Source organism: Chrysemys picta, chromosome 7 (genome assembly GCF_011386835.1).
Source record: "Chrysemys picta bellii isolate R12L10 chromosome 7, ASM1138683v2, whole genome shotgun sequence".
NCBI lineage: Eukaryota > Metazoa > Chordata > Testudines > Emydidae > Chrysemys > Chrysemys picta.
Window position 1 is genome coordinate 94,740,378 of NC_088797.1, and position 20,236 is coordinate 94,760,613.

The 20,236-nt window shown below is 42.7% G+C and overlaps 2 protein-coding genes across 2 annotated transcripts in view; one reads left to right on the plus strand and one right to left on the minus strand.

The window, feature by feature from the left end:
* Positions 1 to 1,329, minus strand: part of ACTA2 (actin alpha 2, smooth muscle) — a 36,323-nt gene extending 34,994 nt beyond the window's left edge. The window contains exon 1 of the mRNA XM_065552048.1: positions 1,190 to 1,329. The gene's annotated coding sequence lies outside the window, so the exon portion shown is untranslated. The remainder of the gene's footprint in view (positions 1 to 1,189) is intronic.
* FAS (Fas cell surface death receptor) lies at positions 1,140 to 19,814 on the plus strand. The gene is made up of 9 exons (XM_005292512.5): positions 1,140 to 1,272; positions 8,315 to 8,477; positions 9,390 to 9,524; positions 13,165 to 13,276; positions 15,293 to 15,351; positions 15,895 to 15,972; positions 16,126 to 16,199; positions 17,507 to 17,531; positions 18,518 to 19,814. Exons 1-9 carry the CDS (start codon positions 1,237 to 1,239, stop codon positions 18,874 to 18,876), a joined length of 1,041 nt encoding a protein of 346 aa, XP_005292569.2. The 5' UTR covers positions 1,140 to 1,236; the 3' UTR covers positions 18,877 to 19,814.
* Positions 19,815 to 20,236: the final 422 nt, after the last annotated feature.

Sequence of the window (20,236 nt, forward strand, 5' to 3'; positions counted from 1 at the left end):
ATTCCCCCATTTTGCAGATGGGGATTGAGACAGAGAAAGAACAGATTTTAATCCAGATTTTAAAGGTATTTAGGCACCTAAAGATACACATAGGCACCTCATGGGATTTTTGAAAATGCCTACTGAAAGCAATGGGAGTTAGACACCTAGGTATTTTGAAAATCCCACTAGGCAGCTATCTGCAATCATTACGTACCTACGGGTAATAATCCAGCTTTAAGTCACTTTCCAAGGGTCACACAGGAAATCTGCAGAGGAGAACAAAACTGATCCAGCTCTTCAAGTCCCAGCGTAACAGCCTAGCCACTGCAACGCCCTTCCTCTGTAAATCTACATCGCAGGAGTATTGTTAGCTTTAATTGATTCATTTTAAAACACCTATGTAGGTATGTAGAAAAGGTGCTATAGGAGTACAATTTATTACCGCCCCATAGGTCACCACAGAACTGCCACTCAGAGGCACCTGAGGGCAAGACTGTTCTGGACTCAGGCATCTGAAAGAGCATGGGCTGCCAACTCTGACTGAAGCAATTCCGGGAAATTTCCCCCCCAACATGAGGTAATGTCATTTTCTTAAAATATCCTATTAAAATCTCCTAGATTGCTTTCAACAGCCACCGGGGCAGATCGATGGGGATTCCGGGACACTCCCGGCCAATCCTAGAGGGTTGGCAACCCTAAACATGTAGCAAGAGACAGACATCTGGGACTCTTTCCAACATAAGCTGGCCAGATACAACCACAGCCGGGCCCTGTCCAGGAGCAGGACTAGAGGAATCCAGTGCTAACGCCTAACGTTGAGATCAATACAATTGTTTTGCCGCTTGTCCACGAGGCTGCTGCTGGGGTGAGCGGGGAGCCCACATTGCACCTTGCAAAGCTGTAGCAACAACACTTGGTGTCTATTGGGAGAAGGATCCTCCCAGTCCCAGCTGCGGCTCTACGCAGCTTCTCCGGGCCACACTGTCCCCTAGTGCTCCAGGCGCTCCCTACACCTCGCCCTTCGCGGGGATCCCTCCCTGCTTTCCTTCCCCCCTCCCCCTTGGCACTGGCGCGGGGCGGGCGGCGGCCGGCCCCGGAGGAGGAGCCCGCCCCTGGCCGGCACAGCGCGGGGCGGGGCAGGTGCTGCAGCTGGGCACCAGTGCTCGATGCACACCCTGGGGGGACGGCGGCGAGGGCAGCGACTCACTTTCGCTTTGGAGGGCTTGCCCGGGCACCGCGCCGGCCGGCTGCAGCATGAGCGCAGGGCTCCTCTTCCTCCGCCTCGTCCTAGTAAGTCCCGTCTCGCCCGTGCCACGCCGCCGGGCTGTCCGGGGAGGGGGCCGGGCGGGATTCCCGCGGCTCGGGCGGTCGCTTGTCAGTCTCCCCAGGACTGCGCGGCGCCTCTAGCGGGGCCAACTTCACGGGGAATCTCCGACCCCCTATTTGCGCCAGTGTCTCGCTCAGTAAATACTGGGGTAGGGGCGCAGATAGCTGCCGGGGGGCGATGGACAGGACCTGTCACTTCCCTCACTCTGCTGGGGTGCACGGCGCGGGACACAAACCAGCTCCCCGCCCTCCGCGAGGAGGAGCCGGGGGCTCGGCTGGTCCGGTGCAGCCCACGTAGGGAACGCAGGTAAAGTTCGATCCCTCGCTCGCTCGCTCGAACTTCGACCATAAACAATGATCGTTTCTGAGAAGTGAGATCAGGTAGAGATAAAGTCCTGCCTGCTGCGTGACATAGCCGCACTAAACAGAAAGTATTCCTGCTTCCTTAAGATTGGGGCCAATTGACTCAGAGACCATGTGAAGGAGACGTGGCTCGGAAATATTGTTTCCTAGAAGCGGTTTGATTTTGGGGATGTTTTAAAAAGACTAGTGAAGGGAGACTCCAGGTAGCTGTAAAGGGAACTCCTCCGTTCACCCGTACGTTTGTCACTTGGGTATTTCTGGGGAGTGAAGCAATGCAGTAAAACTGAAGTCTTTCGCTCCCTGACTTGTACTTAAGTTATAAAGAACATGATGCAATAGAGGACAAACTGAATGTTTTGCAGAGTTGGTATAGCCCTTGGCTGGCTTACAAATGAATTCCTAATTTTGGAGAGCTGTTGTTCTATTTTTGAAAATTGACATTTGCCAACACGACACAGTTATCACATCTATTTCCCAGTATAAGAAAACTGTCCCAGCAGTTGGCAATTACTGATCCTTTAATGGTGATCCATGCAAACTGCAGACTTGAGATGAAATTAAATAATATTAATGAACAAACTACTCTTGATATCAGTTGGGAGCAGGATTGGACCCTGAAAATGTGACATCCTCAGTTTATAAAACTTACTTATTATGGCCCCGAGCCTGCAAACACTTAAGCACATTCTTGACTTTGCTACCGTGAGTAGTTCTCCTATTGAAATCAGTGAGACTGCTCAGGGTAGTAAAGTTAAACGTGTGCTTAAGTATTTGCAGGACTGGGATTTATCATTCCCTTCTTCCACTCCAGGGAGATACACTGGACCTGAGACTCTTTCTCAGTGGTTCTCAAACTTTTGTACTGATGACCGCTTTCACATAGCAAGCCTCTGAGTGCGACACCCCCTCCCCCGATAAATTAAAAACACTTTAAAATATATTTAACACCATTATAAATGCTGGCGGGGTTTGGGGTGGAGGCTGACAGCTCGCGACTCCCCATGGAATAAGCTTGCGACACCCTGCAAGGTCCTGACCCACAGTTTGAGAACCCCTGCTCTTTCTGATGTTTTCTAGCATTTTGTCTGAGGACCATAACTGTATGAATTGTCCCTCAGTTACTGCTGTCAACTCTCTCAGCGATATGGTCTTGAATTTCACACATAAGATCTTCCCGCAGCATGGTTATATTTGGCACTGAATGATTGTTTGCGGAGCAGAGGCTAGTATTGAGATGATTGGTAGCAAAATTTTAACAGTAGATTTTATTCATCACTTGAGGGGTGCGAAATTAATTTTGGTAATGCAGTTATGTGACTCAGTTTATACTATGGAGCCTTACAACTGTGCCACTCCACAAAACACCAAAATATAAATTAAATAGTATAGAGGATGCTCAACGTCCAAACAGCGGAAGTGTATGCTGCGTGTGTCAAAAGGGGAGAACGCCTACAGCACACCAATTGCAGAGACGTACTCCAAATATATCACGCTTAAATAGACATAATCACAGTCAGAAATAGAAATGCATCTATATTCTGAATTTAGGTCAAACTGATAGTGGTGTAAACAAAACTTCTTCCCATCATCCCTTCCTTTAATATACACAATAGGCTGATGTTTCCGTCTAAACCAGGCTCTCTGTCAAATCCCAGTCCCATTAGCCAGAGAGGAAGTAGATCTCCCAGAAACCTTTTATTCCCTCTTCCCTGATTTTTCTAACATATGATTTTACCACACTTAAAAAAAAAAAAGAAAAGAAAAGAAAAAAAAGCCCTGCAGTATGTGTCTGGTCGATTAATTTACTTACACAAGAACATGGAAGTAGTTGGGTTTATTAGGCCTTGATCCTGTAGATGATTCCACAGAAGCAAACTCTTGTACTCATGGCACATCAGTTGCAGAAGCAGATCCTTAAGCACATAAGATCATGGTCCATCTTACCCAGTGGCCTATACCAGAGCTTCAGAGGGAGCATACAGAACAGGGCAATTATGGAATAATCCACCCCTATTTTTTGCTCCCATCTTTTGGTAGTTGGAGGTTTAGGATCGCCCCAAGCATGGGGCTGTGTCCCTGACCATCTTGGCTAATAGCCATTGATGGACCTATTCTCCTTGAAGTTATCCAGTCCTTTTGTGAACCCAGTGATACTTTAGCTATCACAACATCCCATGACAATGAGTTCCACCACTTAGTTGTGCGTTGCATGAAAAAGTACTTCCTCTGCTGCCTATTAATTTCATTAGGTGATGTTTGATCAGGTGTCCCTCCTTAGGCTCTTACTATTCCTTCTATGTTACCTAAAGATTAATCATAGACCTGCCCTCATATAAAAAGCAAAACACAGGCCATTTGAAAAAACAGCTGGAGGACACTCGTACGATGATGAGTGTGGTACCAGAACCTATATAAAACTAAATTTAATAGGAACAGATTTGGGTACCTTGAAAACAGCAAACTAATACTAGCCAATAATTTTCTAGTTCATATAGTAAGATTGTGTATATAATAAGTGGCCAATTTCTGAGAATTTAGAAAAGACCTCTTAGAAGTTAAGGCCCTCACACTAAAGTGTTTGTTCCACCCATGATTCTCCTTATGACTCTAGTAGTGCACAGATTTGTACACGTGCTTAAAATGAATGCACATAAATAGTCAGATTCAAGTCGACTGGATGACACGTGTAAAGTGAATCTTGTCATAAGTGTTTGCATAACTGGGTCTGTATTTGCACAATATGTTTACCTATTCTACTGCAAAGATGAATTTCTGTTTTCTTCTACTTTGATGCAAGACACTGAACAACCAGGAAATGCTGAAAAGTGAACTGCAATATATTGTATACAAGAAAAAAACAGATCATAAGCTTCCCTTGAATCTTCCATTTTGACATCCGGCCACAGAGTAGCAACAATGAGATAGAAGCTGTTAGTGTTGCTGCAAGTTTTAACAATAGACAGTAACCATTAATAAATGTGCATTGAGAAAGAACTCTAAAAAATCCACAGAACACTCATGTGATACAAGGATGTGTTATTACCCCCACTGTACAGGTGGGGAAACAGAGACAAGAAATTAATGCCAACATTTTCAAATTTGATCTTGTTTGGGGGAACTAGGGTTTTATACCCCTATGAGTCTGATTTCCAGACACACTGAACACACACAGATCCTATTAACCTCAGCACCAAAGATATGCAGATTCTAGGGGTTTTACACCACAGTAACTCAGTTGACTTCGCAAAATTAAACTCAATTCCTCTTTCTGGCCCCACTGGTTCTCATGACTCAAGTGCGCTGAAAACTTTGGAACATGAGGAACTGTCACTTTGAGTGGTTGCTTCAGTGAAGTTCACTGATAACTGTCCATTTCATTTTAGTGTCAAAAAGAATAGGATAGATGAAAAACAGCAAAAAGAGGAGGGAATGGAAAGAGAAAAATGTGCTACTGGAAACTGGACCAGAGCACAGTTGCCAACTTTCACACGGTAAATAAGCACTCTGACTTTCACAATAAGCCAAAAATTAAGCTAACCCCGTTTGAAAACAAGGCCAAAACAAGCCAATCCCTAAGAACCCCAACACTCTATGTGACTAGATCCCCCCCGGCGTGCAGTCTGGGACTGTGGTGGGCCCACTGTGCACCCCTGACTCTGTCCCCTCCTTGCCCCTGTTTGCCCCTTGTCCCTGCTTGCTGGGAGCTGATAAAAAAACAGAAGCAACAAGCTACAAGCCCAAAACTAGCCAACAAGCAACTCACAAGCCAATTAAGCCAAAAACAAGCCCAATTTCTGCATTTTTTCCCATGGGTTTGGCATGTCTGGACCAGAGATCACCTGCTATAGTAAGAAGTCTGCTTCATCTAAAAGAGTGCAAGGAAAGGATCCATTTGCCAAATAATATAAAATTACCACCTGTTTGATAGTTCCATCTTGCTAGGATTAATGTAAGCTTTTGAATTTGCAAAAGAAAAAAATCATTAAAATAGCAAAAGGGGGATAAACTGTTCATAAAGTCATCATTAGTGAAAGAACTACCAAGAGCAGACAAACATCAGAACATAAACGAAACTTCCCATGTCTTGCTATCCAACACCAAAGCAAGGAAATCTCCTTTCCCCCTTTTTAAATTTCTTGAAAGCCCCTAATGAGCTATGTGCACTTGCTGCTGTGTGACTGATGCAAGAACAGATGGGAGGTTTTGAATGGATGAAAATTATGGCCCCAAATTAATAGATGCAGGAGCACGCTCCCATGTGGGGATGGGAAATCAATGAAAGAAGAGAATGGGTGACTAGAGGAAGCAGAGAATTTCTTTTAAGCAATTTACTATTTAAGCAATTGTCCATCCACGCATCTGGGTCTCACATACAAATATTGTATGTATTACGACAATGGTAGGGTTAGATCATTATGCCCCTACATAGTGTTTCCTCTAAAGTCTTCCACTTGTGGGAACTGTTCCCCCTGTGTAAGAGACCTGATATTGTCCACAAATCACATGGATCCGGAGGAGCCACTAGGTCCTCAATGGTTCTGCCCTGGCTCTGTAGGTAGCTTGGCTCAATTGCCACACTGCCAAGGACTCCCCGACTGGTGCCTGCCATTGGAACGCACTTCTATGGGTTCCCCAGTATAGAGAGGGGCTCTGAAAGAAGGTTAATGCCTGAGCAGATCAATTGGAATTGGAACTGATAATCTGGCCCAAAATATGATTTCTAAGGGTTTTTCTGGGGTTAGTTGCCCCTATTTATTTTGTTCCTACTGGATGTTTAGACTTTTAGTTTTAAAAATGGCATTTATTTTAGATTAGGAAAAGAACAAAACCAAGTCTCTATGAGTCATTCTAGGCTGAAAGCATACATTGTATACATCTGTTTTCATGAAAACAGATCAAAAAGCACCTATCATCCCCTTAATGCATGCATGTACCTTCAGTTATTGCCACTGAGTGATATGGGTACTACTGAGGACATGATTGGTTTCCCAAGCGTACCATCAAATTGTGTTAACATTAGTGTTCATTTTGTTATTAGTAATTAAATTTTAATTTCAGAGGACTGCATATCATGTGGGAGTGGCAATTCCAAGGAGAATCAAAAGAAAAAGAATAAAGTGACTCTAGGATATAAAGTAATATTGTGAAAAATTAGAATGTCACTTTGGGGATAAAGAGAAGCAAAAAAAGGAAGACTATCAGGTGTAGGGCAATGTATAAAGTTTCTGCGTGCCGTGCCTATGTGATGCTACTTGAAAGACAGCTCCTGAGAAGTAGTCCACATTTATTGTATTAGGAAGTACAGGATTATCTGTGGTAATGAATTGGTTCTATATATGTTACTATAGATTATGTTTCTGTCTTTCCCTATTGTGTCAACAAGGGGGAGAGGTGGGGCGGTTTTGGTGGTTTTGAGGAGAGTTCTGAGTTCATGCATGCACGTAGTAGAAGCTAGAAGGGTTTGTTAGTGTGGTTTCTGCATAGTTATCAGTTATTTGCTCTGCACGTGTCTGTCATTTAGAAAGTTATTATAATAACTCATTCTACCCCATTCTTTACACCTTTTTCTTTTCATGCTCATCTTGTATTTGTCCTTCACTTTCTGTCCCTAGCACTAAATGGAATTTGTGTAACACTGTACATTTTGGCTCACTGATTCTTGTTCCACCGTATGCTCTCCCTGTATTTATCTTTCTGTTCCACACTGTATCCTCCTTTTCAAATGACAGCTGCTGACTTGATACTCTGGTGCTGATTCTCCTCTCTCTCTCTCTCTCTCACATTGGTATCAATCAATATTACCTCCTCTGAATTGCTGGAACTGCACCTGTTACTGGTATAAAAGAGCAAAGGAGAGGAGAATCCGGCCCCGTGTGTCTGAGAATAAATATTTCTGGAACATGAACAGTTTCTCAGAGCAAGAATGTGACTTTAAGCACAGCCCTGAGCAAGGAATGATGGCTAGACTACATGCCCAAAGAGCTGCTCTGAGAAGCATTGTGACTCAGAAACCCCTCTGAGTCACAGCCCTCCTGTTCGTGGACAGCATCATAATTTCCTTCAGGCCTACTGACAGTGTAGCCCCATTTACACCTGTGTGCTGCACCTGTGGTCAGGATAGCCCAAGTAGATGAATTAAGGGCATTCTGCCTCCATTTTACTTCTTTGATCCTGTGTGTAGTCCACTTCACAATGTCAGACCTGCTAACCTACAGGTTTCCCCATGGACTGTGGGTTTCCAGACCCTGCTGTAGGTCCCCTAGCAAAGCAGTTAGTCAGAGCTGCTGCAGGCGCTGGGGGACACGGACACACCTCCACACCCTGCAGTGCTCTCAGAGTACTTTTGGCTCCCAGAGCCAATCTTCTCACAGGCCTGGAAGGAGGCAATGATGCTGTCACTATGGCATCTTTGTGTAGGGTGACCCCCTGAGATATGGAACACATTGTGAGACATTGTTTCCGCCCTTTCCCCTCCCCACCTCTCCTCCAACCCTTGCTGTGGGGTACTGCTCCCACGCCTTCATCTACTTCTCTCTCAGGGTCTAGTGCTACTGTGGCCCATTCTACAAATAGCAGGAAGACAGGGTAGGAGGAAGAGTTTGAGCAATTTTCCCACACCTATAATTTTACTGTTCTCTCCTAGGTGTTTGGTTGGACTATTGGATCACAATGTGACAGTGATGTACCCGCTGCACACACTATATATGATAAGCTGTCTATAAAGAGGAATATTTCTAAAAGGGAACTTAAATGTAAAGAGGGAGAATATGCTGCAGAAAATATCTGCTGTAAGATGTGTCCACCTGGTAGGTATCATTTTAAAATAATTTATTGAAAAATAAAGAGGTGAGTGGAAATGGCCACAGGCAGAACTGCATACTGCTTGATAAATACTCTACATCAGAGGGAGTCAATAGGTGGACTGTGGGCCAAATCTGGACTGCCAGACATTTTTGAATGGACCCCGAAAATAAAAATAATTTACCCCTGCTCTACATGCTGAAGCTTCTACTGGGACACAGTGTTATAGGGCCTTCCTCTGGCCCCCAAGTGACAGGACTACATTGGCTTCATATTTTCATTTAGAAATCCCTTGGGCACTGAAAACTGTATTCTGTGGATTGGACTCTAACCTGCTTGTATTTAAGCTGTTTCCCTAAAGATGTATATGATTATTCCATGCTATGCGAGTACTTTCACATGATCTGTTCCAAGCTTAGCTAGAATGCAGAATCATAGAAAAACACACAAATATTTACTAAGTTCATGCCAATAACTTCCCATGGATTTCAGACAAGTCCGTGTAAGCTACTTGGATTCATAGAAAAGCACTGGGATATTTACATGCACAATTTTGAAGGAGGTAAAAAAAAAAATGCATTCATGCTCTTTTGCCCACACAACTCCACATTTATACTGGTGAATGGGTATTTTCATTGAACAGATCATTTGTTTAGTAAATTTTCCTTCTTGTTTTTAATAGTTAGAATTTTAAATCCAACCCTATATATGCTACATTACCAAAAGACATGTATGGATCGAAACCCATATAATTTATCTGTAGCATTTAGAAAATGTTGATCCTGTCATTATTCATAAATTAGAAAGTTTAAGAGATGAAGAGAAACAGAAAATCTGAAGCAGATCTTCCAGCTGACAACTTCTAGGTATCGATACTACAACTTTCATTTTTCTTTTCGCTTTTTTTTTTTTTACAGGTTCATTTAAATCTGGTGATTGCACAAAGGACAAAAACACAATTTGTACACCATGCACAGAAGGATCAACATACGTGGATTATGACAATTCCCTTGATAAGTGCATGAGGTGCAAGTCATGTGACTCTGAACTTGGTATGTCTGTAAAATAGCAACTCAAGCAACAAAAACTTTCCGTAGGACAAGACTGGGGAGTTACCACAAGCTTCGAGAAAGGGGTAGCATATAGTTATGATAGACCAGGGAGGAAATTGTGACAGAGTTACAATTTGGTCTCTGGGTCCCCTTTTCTCTGTGAGGGGGAGGGAGTATGCCATGGCAGTGCTTTTCCTGAGCAATTGTTCAGGTGCACTGTTGGCACTTTGAGAGGGAACAGAGTTAAGGCTCTGTCCACTCCCCACCCACCTGTGTTGGAGGGCAAGTAGAAGTCCCTCAAGATAGCTCTTTCACCCACACTGTGACATGTGATATGGGTAGTTCACTATGACATTCCAGGGTGCAATCCAGACTAGTGAGGGGTTGTGTCACCACCTGCCTTGCAACGTTGGGTGCCTCACAATGCTATGGTGCTGTAGGTCCCAACCTGGGCCCCTCACAAACAGACAAACAGTGTGCAGGTCATACCCTGAATATCTGTTTATAGCTGCAACCTGCCAGCAACACTCCAGTCAAACTCCAGCTCCCACTTGGTTTCCACTTGCAGGGTGGGCCCAACACATTCCCAGTCCCACGTTTCCCCCAAAAAATGCGTTTTCTACTCTGTCCAGCCCTCTCCTGGACCGTTCAGGTATTATAGATCCATTTCCTCTGTAAGGGGTCAAATCATAGAATCATAGGACTGGAAGGGACCTTGAGAGGTCATCAAGTCCAGTCCCTGCACTCATGGCAGGACTAAGTATTATCTTCTAGACCATCCCTGACAGGTGTTTGTCCAACCTGCTCTTAAAAATCTCCAATGATAGAGTTTCCACACTCTCCTTAGGCAATTTATTCCAGTGCTTAACCACCCTGACAGGGTTTTTCCTAATGTCCAACCAAAACCTCCCTTGCTGCAATTTAAGCCCATCGCTTCTTGTCCTCTCCTCAGAGGTTAAGAAAAACAATTTTTCTTCCTCCTCCTTGTAACAACCTTTTACGTACTTGAAAACTGTTACAACAGTTTGCTACTTTAATTGGAGTCACCAAACAATTCAGTTTAAACACAACACTGGATTAATTTTGATTAAAGAATAAAACAAGTTTACTTAACTACAAAGAGATGGATTCTTAAGTGAGTATAAGTATAAGGCATTAAAGTCAGAAATGGCTACAAGAGAAATAAAGATAAAATGCTTTCTAGTAACTAAAAGTTAACAAACTAGACTTGGTTTAAGGTTCTTACCAAATGTTTCCAGCAACAGGGCTGACCAAGGTCTCTGGTCAGAACCCCTCCCAAAGTCCAAAGACTGCTTCTTTTGTCATCTTAGATGAAAAAGCAAGAGAGAGAGAGAGTCTTTTTCTCTATTTTTTCTACCTGGGGTGTTTTTGCCCCCTCTCTTTTATAGTCTAGCCACCCTTTGAAATGCATTTTCCTCAGGGTTACTCCTAGATCAACTACCTTCCAGCTATGGTGGTGGAGGCATGGGGTCTCGTGGTGAAAGAGGTTCCATGTTGTTAGTTAAAATGTGAATCGATTTGTTCCTGCCACCCACCTTGCAGCCAAAGTATGGCCACTTGACAGGCGATGGCCAGTCAACTTTGATGACACTTGGTTAGCGGCATCAGCTTGTCCTTTGTCTTTGGGAAACTGGTTACCCACTCCCCAAACTTGTCTGGTAAACACGTGTCAGTTGAAACTTCATCTTATGTTCATAACTGTACATATAATGTCATTACGTGCATTTCACTATGATATGATTGACTAGTGCAGGGGTCGGCAACCTCTGGCACGCAGCTCGCCAGGGTAAGCACCCTGGCGGGCAGGGCCAGTTTGTTTAACTGCCACGTTGGCAGGTTCGGCTGATCACAGCTCCCACTTGGCCTGGGACGGCGAACCGCGGCCAGTGGGAGCCGCGATCGGCCAAACCTGCCGACGTGGCAGGTAAGCAAACTGACCCGGCCCGTCAGGGTGCTTACCCTGGTGAGCCGTGTGCCAGAGGTTGCCGACCCTGGACTAGTGAGTCATTAGTTTTCAAATGATACCTCACAAGGCATATTTTGTACAAAGATTGTGTAGGGTCAGAATACAGGGGTGCAGTCGGTCACACTCACCTTATGCCCTCAGAATCCCTTGTGTTGGCATTTACCTTGGCTCACAATCTGGTCCACAGTGAAAACATTTTAGATATATTCAAACATTTAGGATGTTAACAAAGGGTACACCAAAACCAATGTTTCTATTTAATACCTTGCTTACAGAAGTTACCTTGAATCGTTCCTTATGATAAAAAAAAAAAAAAAAAAAAAACTAGACAATGTGAGATACAACTTAATTTTCTCAGAGACACAGTTTTGAGTGTTTTAAAATGGACACACACACCCATGACACAAAGCAACCATCTGGGAGAACATAAACCTGCTCCCACTCTATCCTCACTGAAGCAGGTGTGCAGCTGCTTCTCCTCAAACTCAGAGGTTCTGCATAAGCAAGACATAGTAGAAATTTGTGCATAATATTAGAAGAGGCATTTGAGGAAACCCATTTTCAGGTGGCTGAGAGTGGCCACAAGTCACATCAAAGAGTTGAAAATCCTTAGCTTACAAAAAGTTACCAATAAGGAATTGTTGTATTAATTTTAAATGAATTTAAACTTCTTTTTAAAGTTATTAGAATCTCAGGACCCTGAGCAGGGTTTTGTGCTTGATTGTGTCTGGCCCTCTGGCTGTGCAAGTGTGTGGGAGGGGGCACAAGGAGCCTTCTCTTGCAGCCACATCACAACCCTCAGTGGCTGTTGAAATTGGCATTTTTAGGTGGGGGCTGGGGTTCAGTTCCAGCAGCATGTCCTTTCCTTTAATATCTCTCGAGGTACTGACAAATGTCCCCACTCGCTATCTGAGTGCCTGCCTCACCTGGGACTCAAACTGTTGTCAGGTAAAGAAAATATTTTTAAGGGTCACCTTCAGATCTAGGGGTGTTACTGGTACTGTATGGGTATCTCGTGCTGTTATAAGATCTCTGCAGTCAGGTCAATCTTAATAGCCAATGATGGATAAAAGTTGACTTTAAATAGCAAGATCTTACTAGAAGAAGACTAAACTAGTTCAAACCAGGCCAAACAGAGTGACTCGGCACTGCCTAACTTGTCTGTTTTACCCAATGTCCAGTTCAAATAAGTAGATGGACATCCGGGAACTGCACCAGAGGATGATGCCAGCAGATGATGCAGGAGATGCACAGGGAACCATTACAGAAGTGGCAACTGAATATGCAGGAGACCAGACCATTAATTATATAAAGTATCATAGAATGATGAATGAGAAAAAAACTGCCAGTATTTTGTAATGTTATATACTAGTCCCCTTCCAGCAAAGCAAGTGCTTATTGTCAGCTCTTTTTTGCAGCATTTGATTGCAGAGGACTCCTTCCTTCCCTCCTCTTCCCAGTATCACACAATCAGAAGGAGCATGTAGAAAACAATATGGTGATGCTTGGTATTATGAGCCGCTCACGTTGCTGCATACAGTAATAGAGCTAACAGCACTAGGCCTGAGCATAGCATTTGCTAATGGTGCACTAAAATAGTTAGAGTGCCACCTTCTTCTTCTAATTGAAGAAAACTCTTGGGATTTATTTTAGATTTGGAAGTTGCAGAACATTGTACCGTCACTCAGGACACACAATGCAGATGTAAACAACACTACTTTTGCAGTTCTCCTGGCCATTGTCATCATTGCGACCCATGCAGCAAGTAAGTTTGAGGTCTTTATTATTTAACTATTCAAATGGTGCGTTATTTAATGTGAATTAGCCAGACTCAGCCAGTTTGTCAATATCAATGTGGCCTCTAAGGCAGTGTTTAGATTAGGAAAGAAAGATACTAGTTTTTCCAATCAATTTAGCTCACTTAACTCAATTGAAAATCCCACATCAATGTAGACATGCTTAAACACCTGTTAGCTCCAGTTTAGCGGTCAAGTTATAGCCTAACGAGGTTTTCAGTTGAATTAAGCTAGTTCTATTGAACTCATTCATTTAGAGGGAAAAAGCACTTTTTTACCTAGTCTGGACAAGGCCTAAAATTTTATAGGTCCCCATTTGCATGGACAGTTACCACAATTGTGTCCAAATATGTATTTGAATGCACAAATCTACACACACATTTAGAGGCCACTTTTAATAATTCCCATTCCAAGTTTTTTTGAGCTTTGTCTTTGTGTGTTCTGTTGGGGTGGATAGAAGATTATTCCATGTCAGGAGATTATGGAATGATGGATTGGATGGGGGAGGAAGTAGAGTTGGAAGGTCTGGCAATACCAGAGGGTGACAGTCTGTAGAGGAAGAGAACTTCAGGGAAAGCAGCAGGTGCCTTTTATATTCTCTTCTGCCAAATTCCCTTGGACCCATACCTCTAGCCCCCCCCCCCCTCCCCCCGGAAGTGACATCACTCATTTTAGAGAGACAAGATGGGTGAGGTAATATATTTGTCCAATAAAGGATATTGCGTAACCCATCTTGTCTATCGAATATTCTAGGACCAACACAGCTACAACAACACTGCATACATCTCATTTTAGTCACAAAGTAAGTATAGTGCATACAGATTTGGTATTCCTTCATTTACTGCATAAATTAATTTTCATCAGAAATCTAAAATTATGAAACTGAGATTTTAGAGTGATTTTGGCTGAAGGAATGAATCCCTCAGCATTTTAGTTTTCTGGTATGAGTATTTTAAGTCTCTGATTTTGGGTCTTTGTCACACACTGACTGCATCCCACACTGGGGCCTTGGCAGATTGAGAGATGTGTTTGTTTCCTATTCATAAACAGTCATGTAGCCCTGGTGCAACAGGCAATTCTCTGTAGGTCTACACTGCAATTAGACACCCACAGCTGGCCTGTGCCATCTGATTCAGGCTAAGGAGCTCAGGCTAAGAGGCTAAAGAGGTTTGATTGCAGTGTAGAAGTTTGGACTCAGGCTGCAGCTCAGTTTTTGGGATCCTCCCATCTCGCAGGGTCCTAGACCCAGGCTCCAGCTCTACTGTCTACAGTACACCATAGTTCAATAACCTCTTAGCCAGATTATTTTAGCCCGAGTCAGCTGACACTGGCCAGCCACAGGTGTCTAATTGTACTGTAGGCATACCCTCTGTTTCCTGCTGCATGAGTGTTTGATTACCAGCTCTGTTGTGAATAAGGCTTTTCGGTTCTATCAAGGTGTGCCCTCTCCCCTCAGCTATTAATGGGTGTAGGCAATTGTGCTTTTGGTTTTGGGCACCTTAATGAGTGGAACTGTTTCTGCCTTCCCAAAATTAACTCTGTCCTAATCTCTCCTTACTTTTAAAAAGCAAGTAAAAACTTTATTCCAAATGTGTTTGGGTTATTTTAGAAGGAGCGCTGTTGGTCCTTTCTTTATTGCCTTTCTCTTCACTCCTTTTTCTCTATTAGGCTCCCTCCTTTGTTTTATCACAAGGCCATGTGGATGCACTCTGTAAATAGTGGTATTATCATTTACATTATGACTCATGACTTACAGGAAACTGGACAAGAATCCCTAGAGACTAAATATAACAACATTGGAGGACTAGAGAGACACTTCTTCCTCCCTACTAAATTCAAAACTCCACTTTCTTACTATATTAAAAGCCAACTCATAACAGTGTGGGGGGCATGGATAACTTTGCCTTGTTTTCATGACAGATTGTGTTGTTTTTCTATTGTTAAATTACTATTAAATACATACACATTTTTCATATTTTCTCTAGGTGTGAAAATGGCGCAATTGAAAAAGAATGCACCCCGACCACAAATACCATATGTAAAAGTGAGAATGAATTACTTTATCTTGGTATCTCCACAGGTAGAATCAGTTGGATACAGTGGAATCAGATATGCAATGTAGGCCAGATTGTGTGCGTTAAGCCCAAGGTTGAGGCAGCATGGAGCTGCACCACCATATAAAATGCTTCCTGGGGACACCTGGTATGCAGGGAGAGCACACACATGGCTGCACAAAGGTGGACCATGGCCACCAGTCATGGACTGGTCAGTTCTGCTGGCTGGTGTGGCAGGGTTGCCCCTTGTAGAATGGCTTGTACCATAGGGAACAGTAACAGGGAGCAGTCCCTGTTGGCAGGAGAGAACAGGAATAATTTATGTGTCTTGCCCTGGCACAGGGATGTAAGGAGCAGAGAAGGAAGACTCCTTGCATCTCACTGGTCGTCTCCCCACACCGCACACATCTATACAAGGGCCTTCCATAGTCTGACCTTTATAATCCTGTGAAGGGTTCCACGTGTGTTGTTGTATTGCACTGTTTTTCTGTGCTTTGCTTTTATGTAAATTTTACAATGCTCTAAATTATCAGGAAACTTCTGGTGGATCTTAGTAGTGGTTGGAATCGTAATCGCTATCGCATCACTATCAGCCGTAGCAGTATACTGTTGTAAGTTAGTCTCTTTTCTTCATCCATACTGTATACTAAATTGACTACTCTACTGCTTAATTAATCATAATTCTCCTCTTTTAGGTGCTCCATTTTAACACTGATACATACTCTGTGCTGTTTTTTAAAATTCTTTGGCATGGTTTGTTTCAGACAAGAAGAAACGGCAGGATTTTAATTTGAACAATCAGATGCGGCATTGGGTTGTCCACAAACCACCCTCCCCTGTAAGTATCATTGCTTAGCATGGCTGAAATTCAGCTTGGTGCACGAGGCCCTCTGCACCACTTAAATCCACATTGGGGCTGTGTAGATTGTGGAGGCCTGTCCTCCCTTTACCCTCTGGCTTTATGTGAGAGAAGTGAACTTCACCACAGAAAGAAAGACACTTGGGGGAGAGTTCCAGGTTATTTTTGCCAAGCAGTTCTGAAAAAGAGAGTGTTTTGTATAGTACAATGTATATATGGAGAACAAGAGGAAGTTTTCAAACCCTCCTATTCCAGCTACACACACAAGCTAGGAAGGAAGTCAGGGATTTTATTCGGATCATTCCACTGTCTCTCTGCCTGAGATATAGTTGAAGGTTTTATCCCCTAAATAGTCCTATGTTTAAACATACATTGTTCCTTAGAATGGAAGGGACTAGCAGTGAGTGCCGAGCAGTTAAGAGAGGACATTGTGTCATTCTGCTGTGACCCTCTCTACTCTCTCAGCCCATCTGTGAGCAGCACTGAGGGGCTCAGTTCGTCCAGTTCTCTATGGCCAAAGGACAGTTGCAACACTGAGGGAACCATGAGGAAGCAGAGTGAGAGTGGGGGTCAGAAGAGTTTTCTACAGAGGACCTGCGGAAAAAAATGTAACATATTTGCTGGCCTGACTCATTAGGGTCAGATCATTACAGAAACATGCAAAAAGTGGCCCAAAGTTTGCTGGAGGAGGAGGGGTTGAGCATCATTTCTGCCCCCTCCCCCCGATGCTTGTCTGTGGGCTGTAGACAGGAAGGGTGTGGAGCTGGCGGAAGCTACCTTCTTGCAGCAGCATCTCTCTCCAGCTTAATACGGAGCTCCTCACTTAGACAAAGGATCATTTCTCTCCTAAAGAATGTTCCATACATTGCTTAAGCATTCTGAATAGCTAAGATCCTGAAGTTCTTGTACTAGTCCGGTGACCCATATAGAGACCTCCTTCATTTCTATTATTCAGTTTAAAATTGGCTAGTGCACTGTATTCTAAACATGGCCTGGCTACTAAAGAGAGGGGTCATGGATAAAGCTGGGAGAAAACTCCAAATTTCATGAAATTTAGCATTTTGCATAATTTGGTGTTTTAAAAAAAATTGGTAGTGGGAGCCCAACCCCACCCCCCAATAAGGTACAAAAGGGACTTTACCACTGAAAGAAGAAGGGAAGATGGAAAAAAGTGAGAAAACAACAACAACAAAATCAACAATCAAGAAAAACGGGGGAGAGGGGGGAGGGCAGAACTCTACAATCTGCAGGGCCTCCTTTACACTTTTTTCTTTATCTGTTTCCAGGAAATGGAGCGTCTTGTGTACCCAGGTATGAAATAACATTTTACTTTCTCTATAGAAATGGTGAGAAATATGGTTTAGAAACCATATGCAAGAATATATGTTTTGTTCAGTTTAATGCCAGGTCAGTCTCTGTTTTGAAAAGCTGTCACTCCTCACTGATTTGTAGCTCTCCTTATTAAATAAATGTCTGTTATGGAAGCAACCCTGCAGTCCTGATTAAGACAACTCTCATTGTTTTTAAATCAAAGAAAGTTTTGCCTCGGTAAGGGCTGCAGACTCTATGTTACTTGATACATGTTAGCAGGAATTAGTTATTGAAAAACCCAAAATGTTTCTGCTTGGATAAGCACCTAACTGTTTTCCTGCTTGTTAAAAAATTGTGAGTATATGCAAATTTTTGAAGATTTTGTCCCACAGGACTCTCTAACTAGGAAACCCACTACTGTTTCAGTAGATCCGCTGGCAAGCTTGTTGCCGGATCTCAGGTATTCATATATTCTAATCTCCTGGATGCTGCAGCTTCCAAAGCCAAAGGCATTCACCCTGTATTACAGATAATGTAGTATTGAAATGTAGTCGTACGCAAAGCCCAGAAGATAGGCTTCTAGACCCTGAACTGTCAAGTGCATGAGTCAAGCAATGGAAGTATCATCACGGAGAGATTCAGTGCCCAGCTAAGAGGATGCCAGAGGTGCTTGCCTGCTTAACATGACATTCATACATTTGGTGATGGGAGGAAGGGAAGAAGAAAGGGTCCTATAGAAAGATCTGAGGGCTTATTTGAAGTCACAGGACGGGGATATGGGTCCATACCTGAATGTTTGAATTTTCTAACATAAAGGAAAGTGTAGCATGTTGACCCATTCCTACTATGAATTTCCCTGTAAAAGACTCTCTTGCTCTCTCATTTGGCTTGAAACTTCATCTGTTTTGAATATTTAAAACATGCGAAAGATCAGTAAAATACTAGTGCCATGAGTTTGTGTTTTCAAATGTTATTTGTATTGTCAGATGTTGACCTGAGCACCTACATTCCTGCTATTGTGGAGGAGATGACACTAACACAAGTCAAGAATTTTGTTCGGAGACATGAAATCCCAGAACCTGCCATAGAGCAGACAGTCCAGGACTATTTAAATGATTCAACTGAGCAGAAAATCAAATTGTTCCATATCTGGTATCAACATCATGGAATGAAGGGGGCTTATGGAAATTTGATCGTCAGTCTGAGAAAACTTAGTATGCGTACTGTTGCTGATAAAATTGAGAAAAAACTGAATGTAGTCACTTCCAGCAGTCAAGAAAACGGAAGATCAAATATCAATACTGCTGAGCAAAGCAGTGCCCTTTCTGATGGGCATAATGTGTAGTCAGCAGAAAAATATTTCTAAACTGGTAAGTATTATTTTTATGTTGTAAATAAAGTTTTCAAAGACCGTTTCCTTCAGCATTTCTAACTGATTAAAGAAGAGGTGAGTGAACAAGCACAGACAGCATGGCTAACTTCTGGAAATGCATCGATGTGCACTTCAAAGATTGAGATTTTCCTATTCTTTGTAAAGGACTGGGAACAGAGATTCTGGGAAGCAGTGACTAAAAAAGCAACAATATAGGAGTTCATGCAGAGGACTCACAATGCTTCTGTGTCACACACAAAAAAGTCAGCCAACATTTTGGATTGAAGCTTTAGCTAAGGATTTATGGTCCCAGACAATAGGTGATCTTTGTGTTTAGTTATGCTGAAATTATGGTTTATAGCTATTTTCCTTATGTAAAAGAATGAAAACTCTGGTGTTATGTTTACAATATTTTCAGCAAACATACTTAGGGAAAAAAGGATTTCAGTTCTTATTTTAAATGTAAAGACTAACTTTAATGTACTCTGTAAACATGTTAAAGATTTACTCATATGAGAAATCCCATTTGAAGTCAGTGGGGCTATTCACTTGTGTAAGTATTTGCAAGATGAATATACTTGTTTTTATAGATTACTTTGAATGGTACTTTCAGTTGTGAAAGCATATGCACATGTACATATTTCATGAAGGACCCCAAACTAACCTCAGATGTGTGGGTGCAGCTTATTGCCTTCTACAATAATCATGATGGTCCTTTCTGGTCTTAAAAGAAATCCATGAAATGAAATGGGATCTGTGCCTGTATATCTGAAGGACAGAACTGGGTCCTCAATTTTTAAAGGTCTGTAATACCAGCTGTGATCTCTCCAAGGCCCAAATGTTTGATACTTTAAATCTTTGCATTAGAAAAGCTAGTAAGACACAAGCAGCAATAAAAGAAGAGCTTGAAATAGTGTATGGTTCTTTCCTTTAATTTGTATAAATTGGCCTATAATAACCTCAGTTTCAAGATTTCAGATTCATAGTATCAGTAAACCACAGGAATGAAAACTGAGAACTCCATTCATCTCAGGACCATATGAAGCCCAGAAAGCTGTGCACCAGACCAATCTATTCAGCATGACTAGGCTGCCACATAGTTTATCAACCTCCAAAAGAATCTAGAGAACTGCAGGGCTACTCTGTGGAAAGAAAGGTTAATCTGTAAGCCTGTTAGTGTCCTACTTCCTATGAACCAAAATTTCTTGTGCTGGACCTATTTCCTTTTCTCCCTCTCTCTCCTGGGTCCCTTATATAGCTCCACGAGAAAGTGAGGTGAAAATATTTGCTACACTGTATCACATCATTTGTCCATCATGTTAATTTTCTTGCA

Coding starts and splice junctions, on each gene's coding strand:
- FAS (XM_005292512.5), top strand. CDS start 1,237: ATGAGCGCAGGGCTCCTCTTCCTCCGCCTCGTCCTA. Junction 9,525..13,164: donor GTCATGTGACTCTGAACTTG/GTATGTCTGTAA, acceptor GATTTATTTTAG/ATTTGGAAGTTGCAGAACAT. Junction 13,277..15,292: donor CATTGCGACCCATGCAGCAA/GTAAGTTTGAGG, acceptor TATTTTCTCTAG/GTGTGAAAATGGCGCAATTG.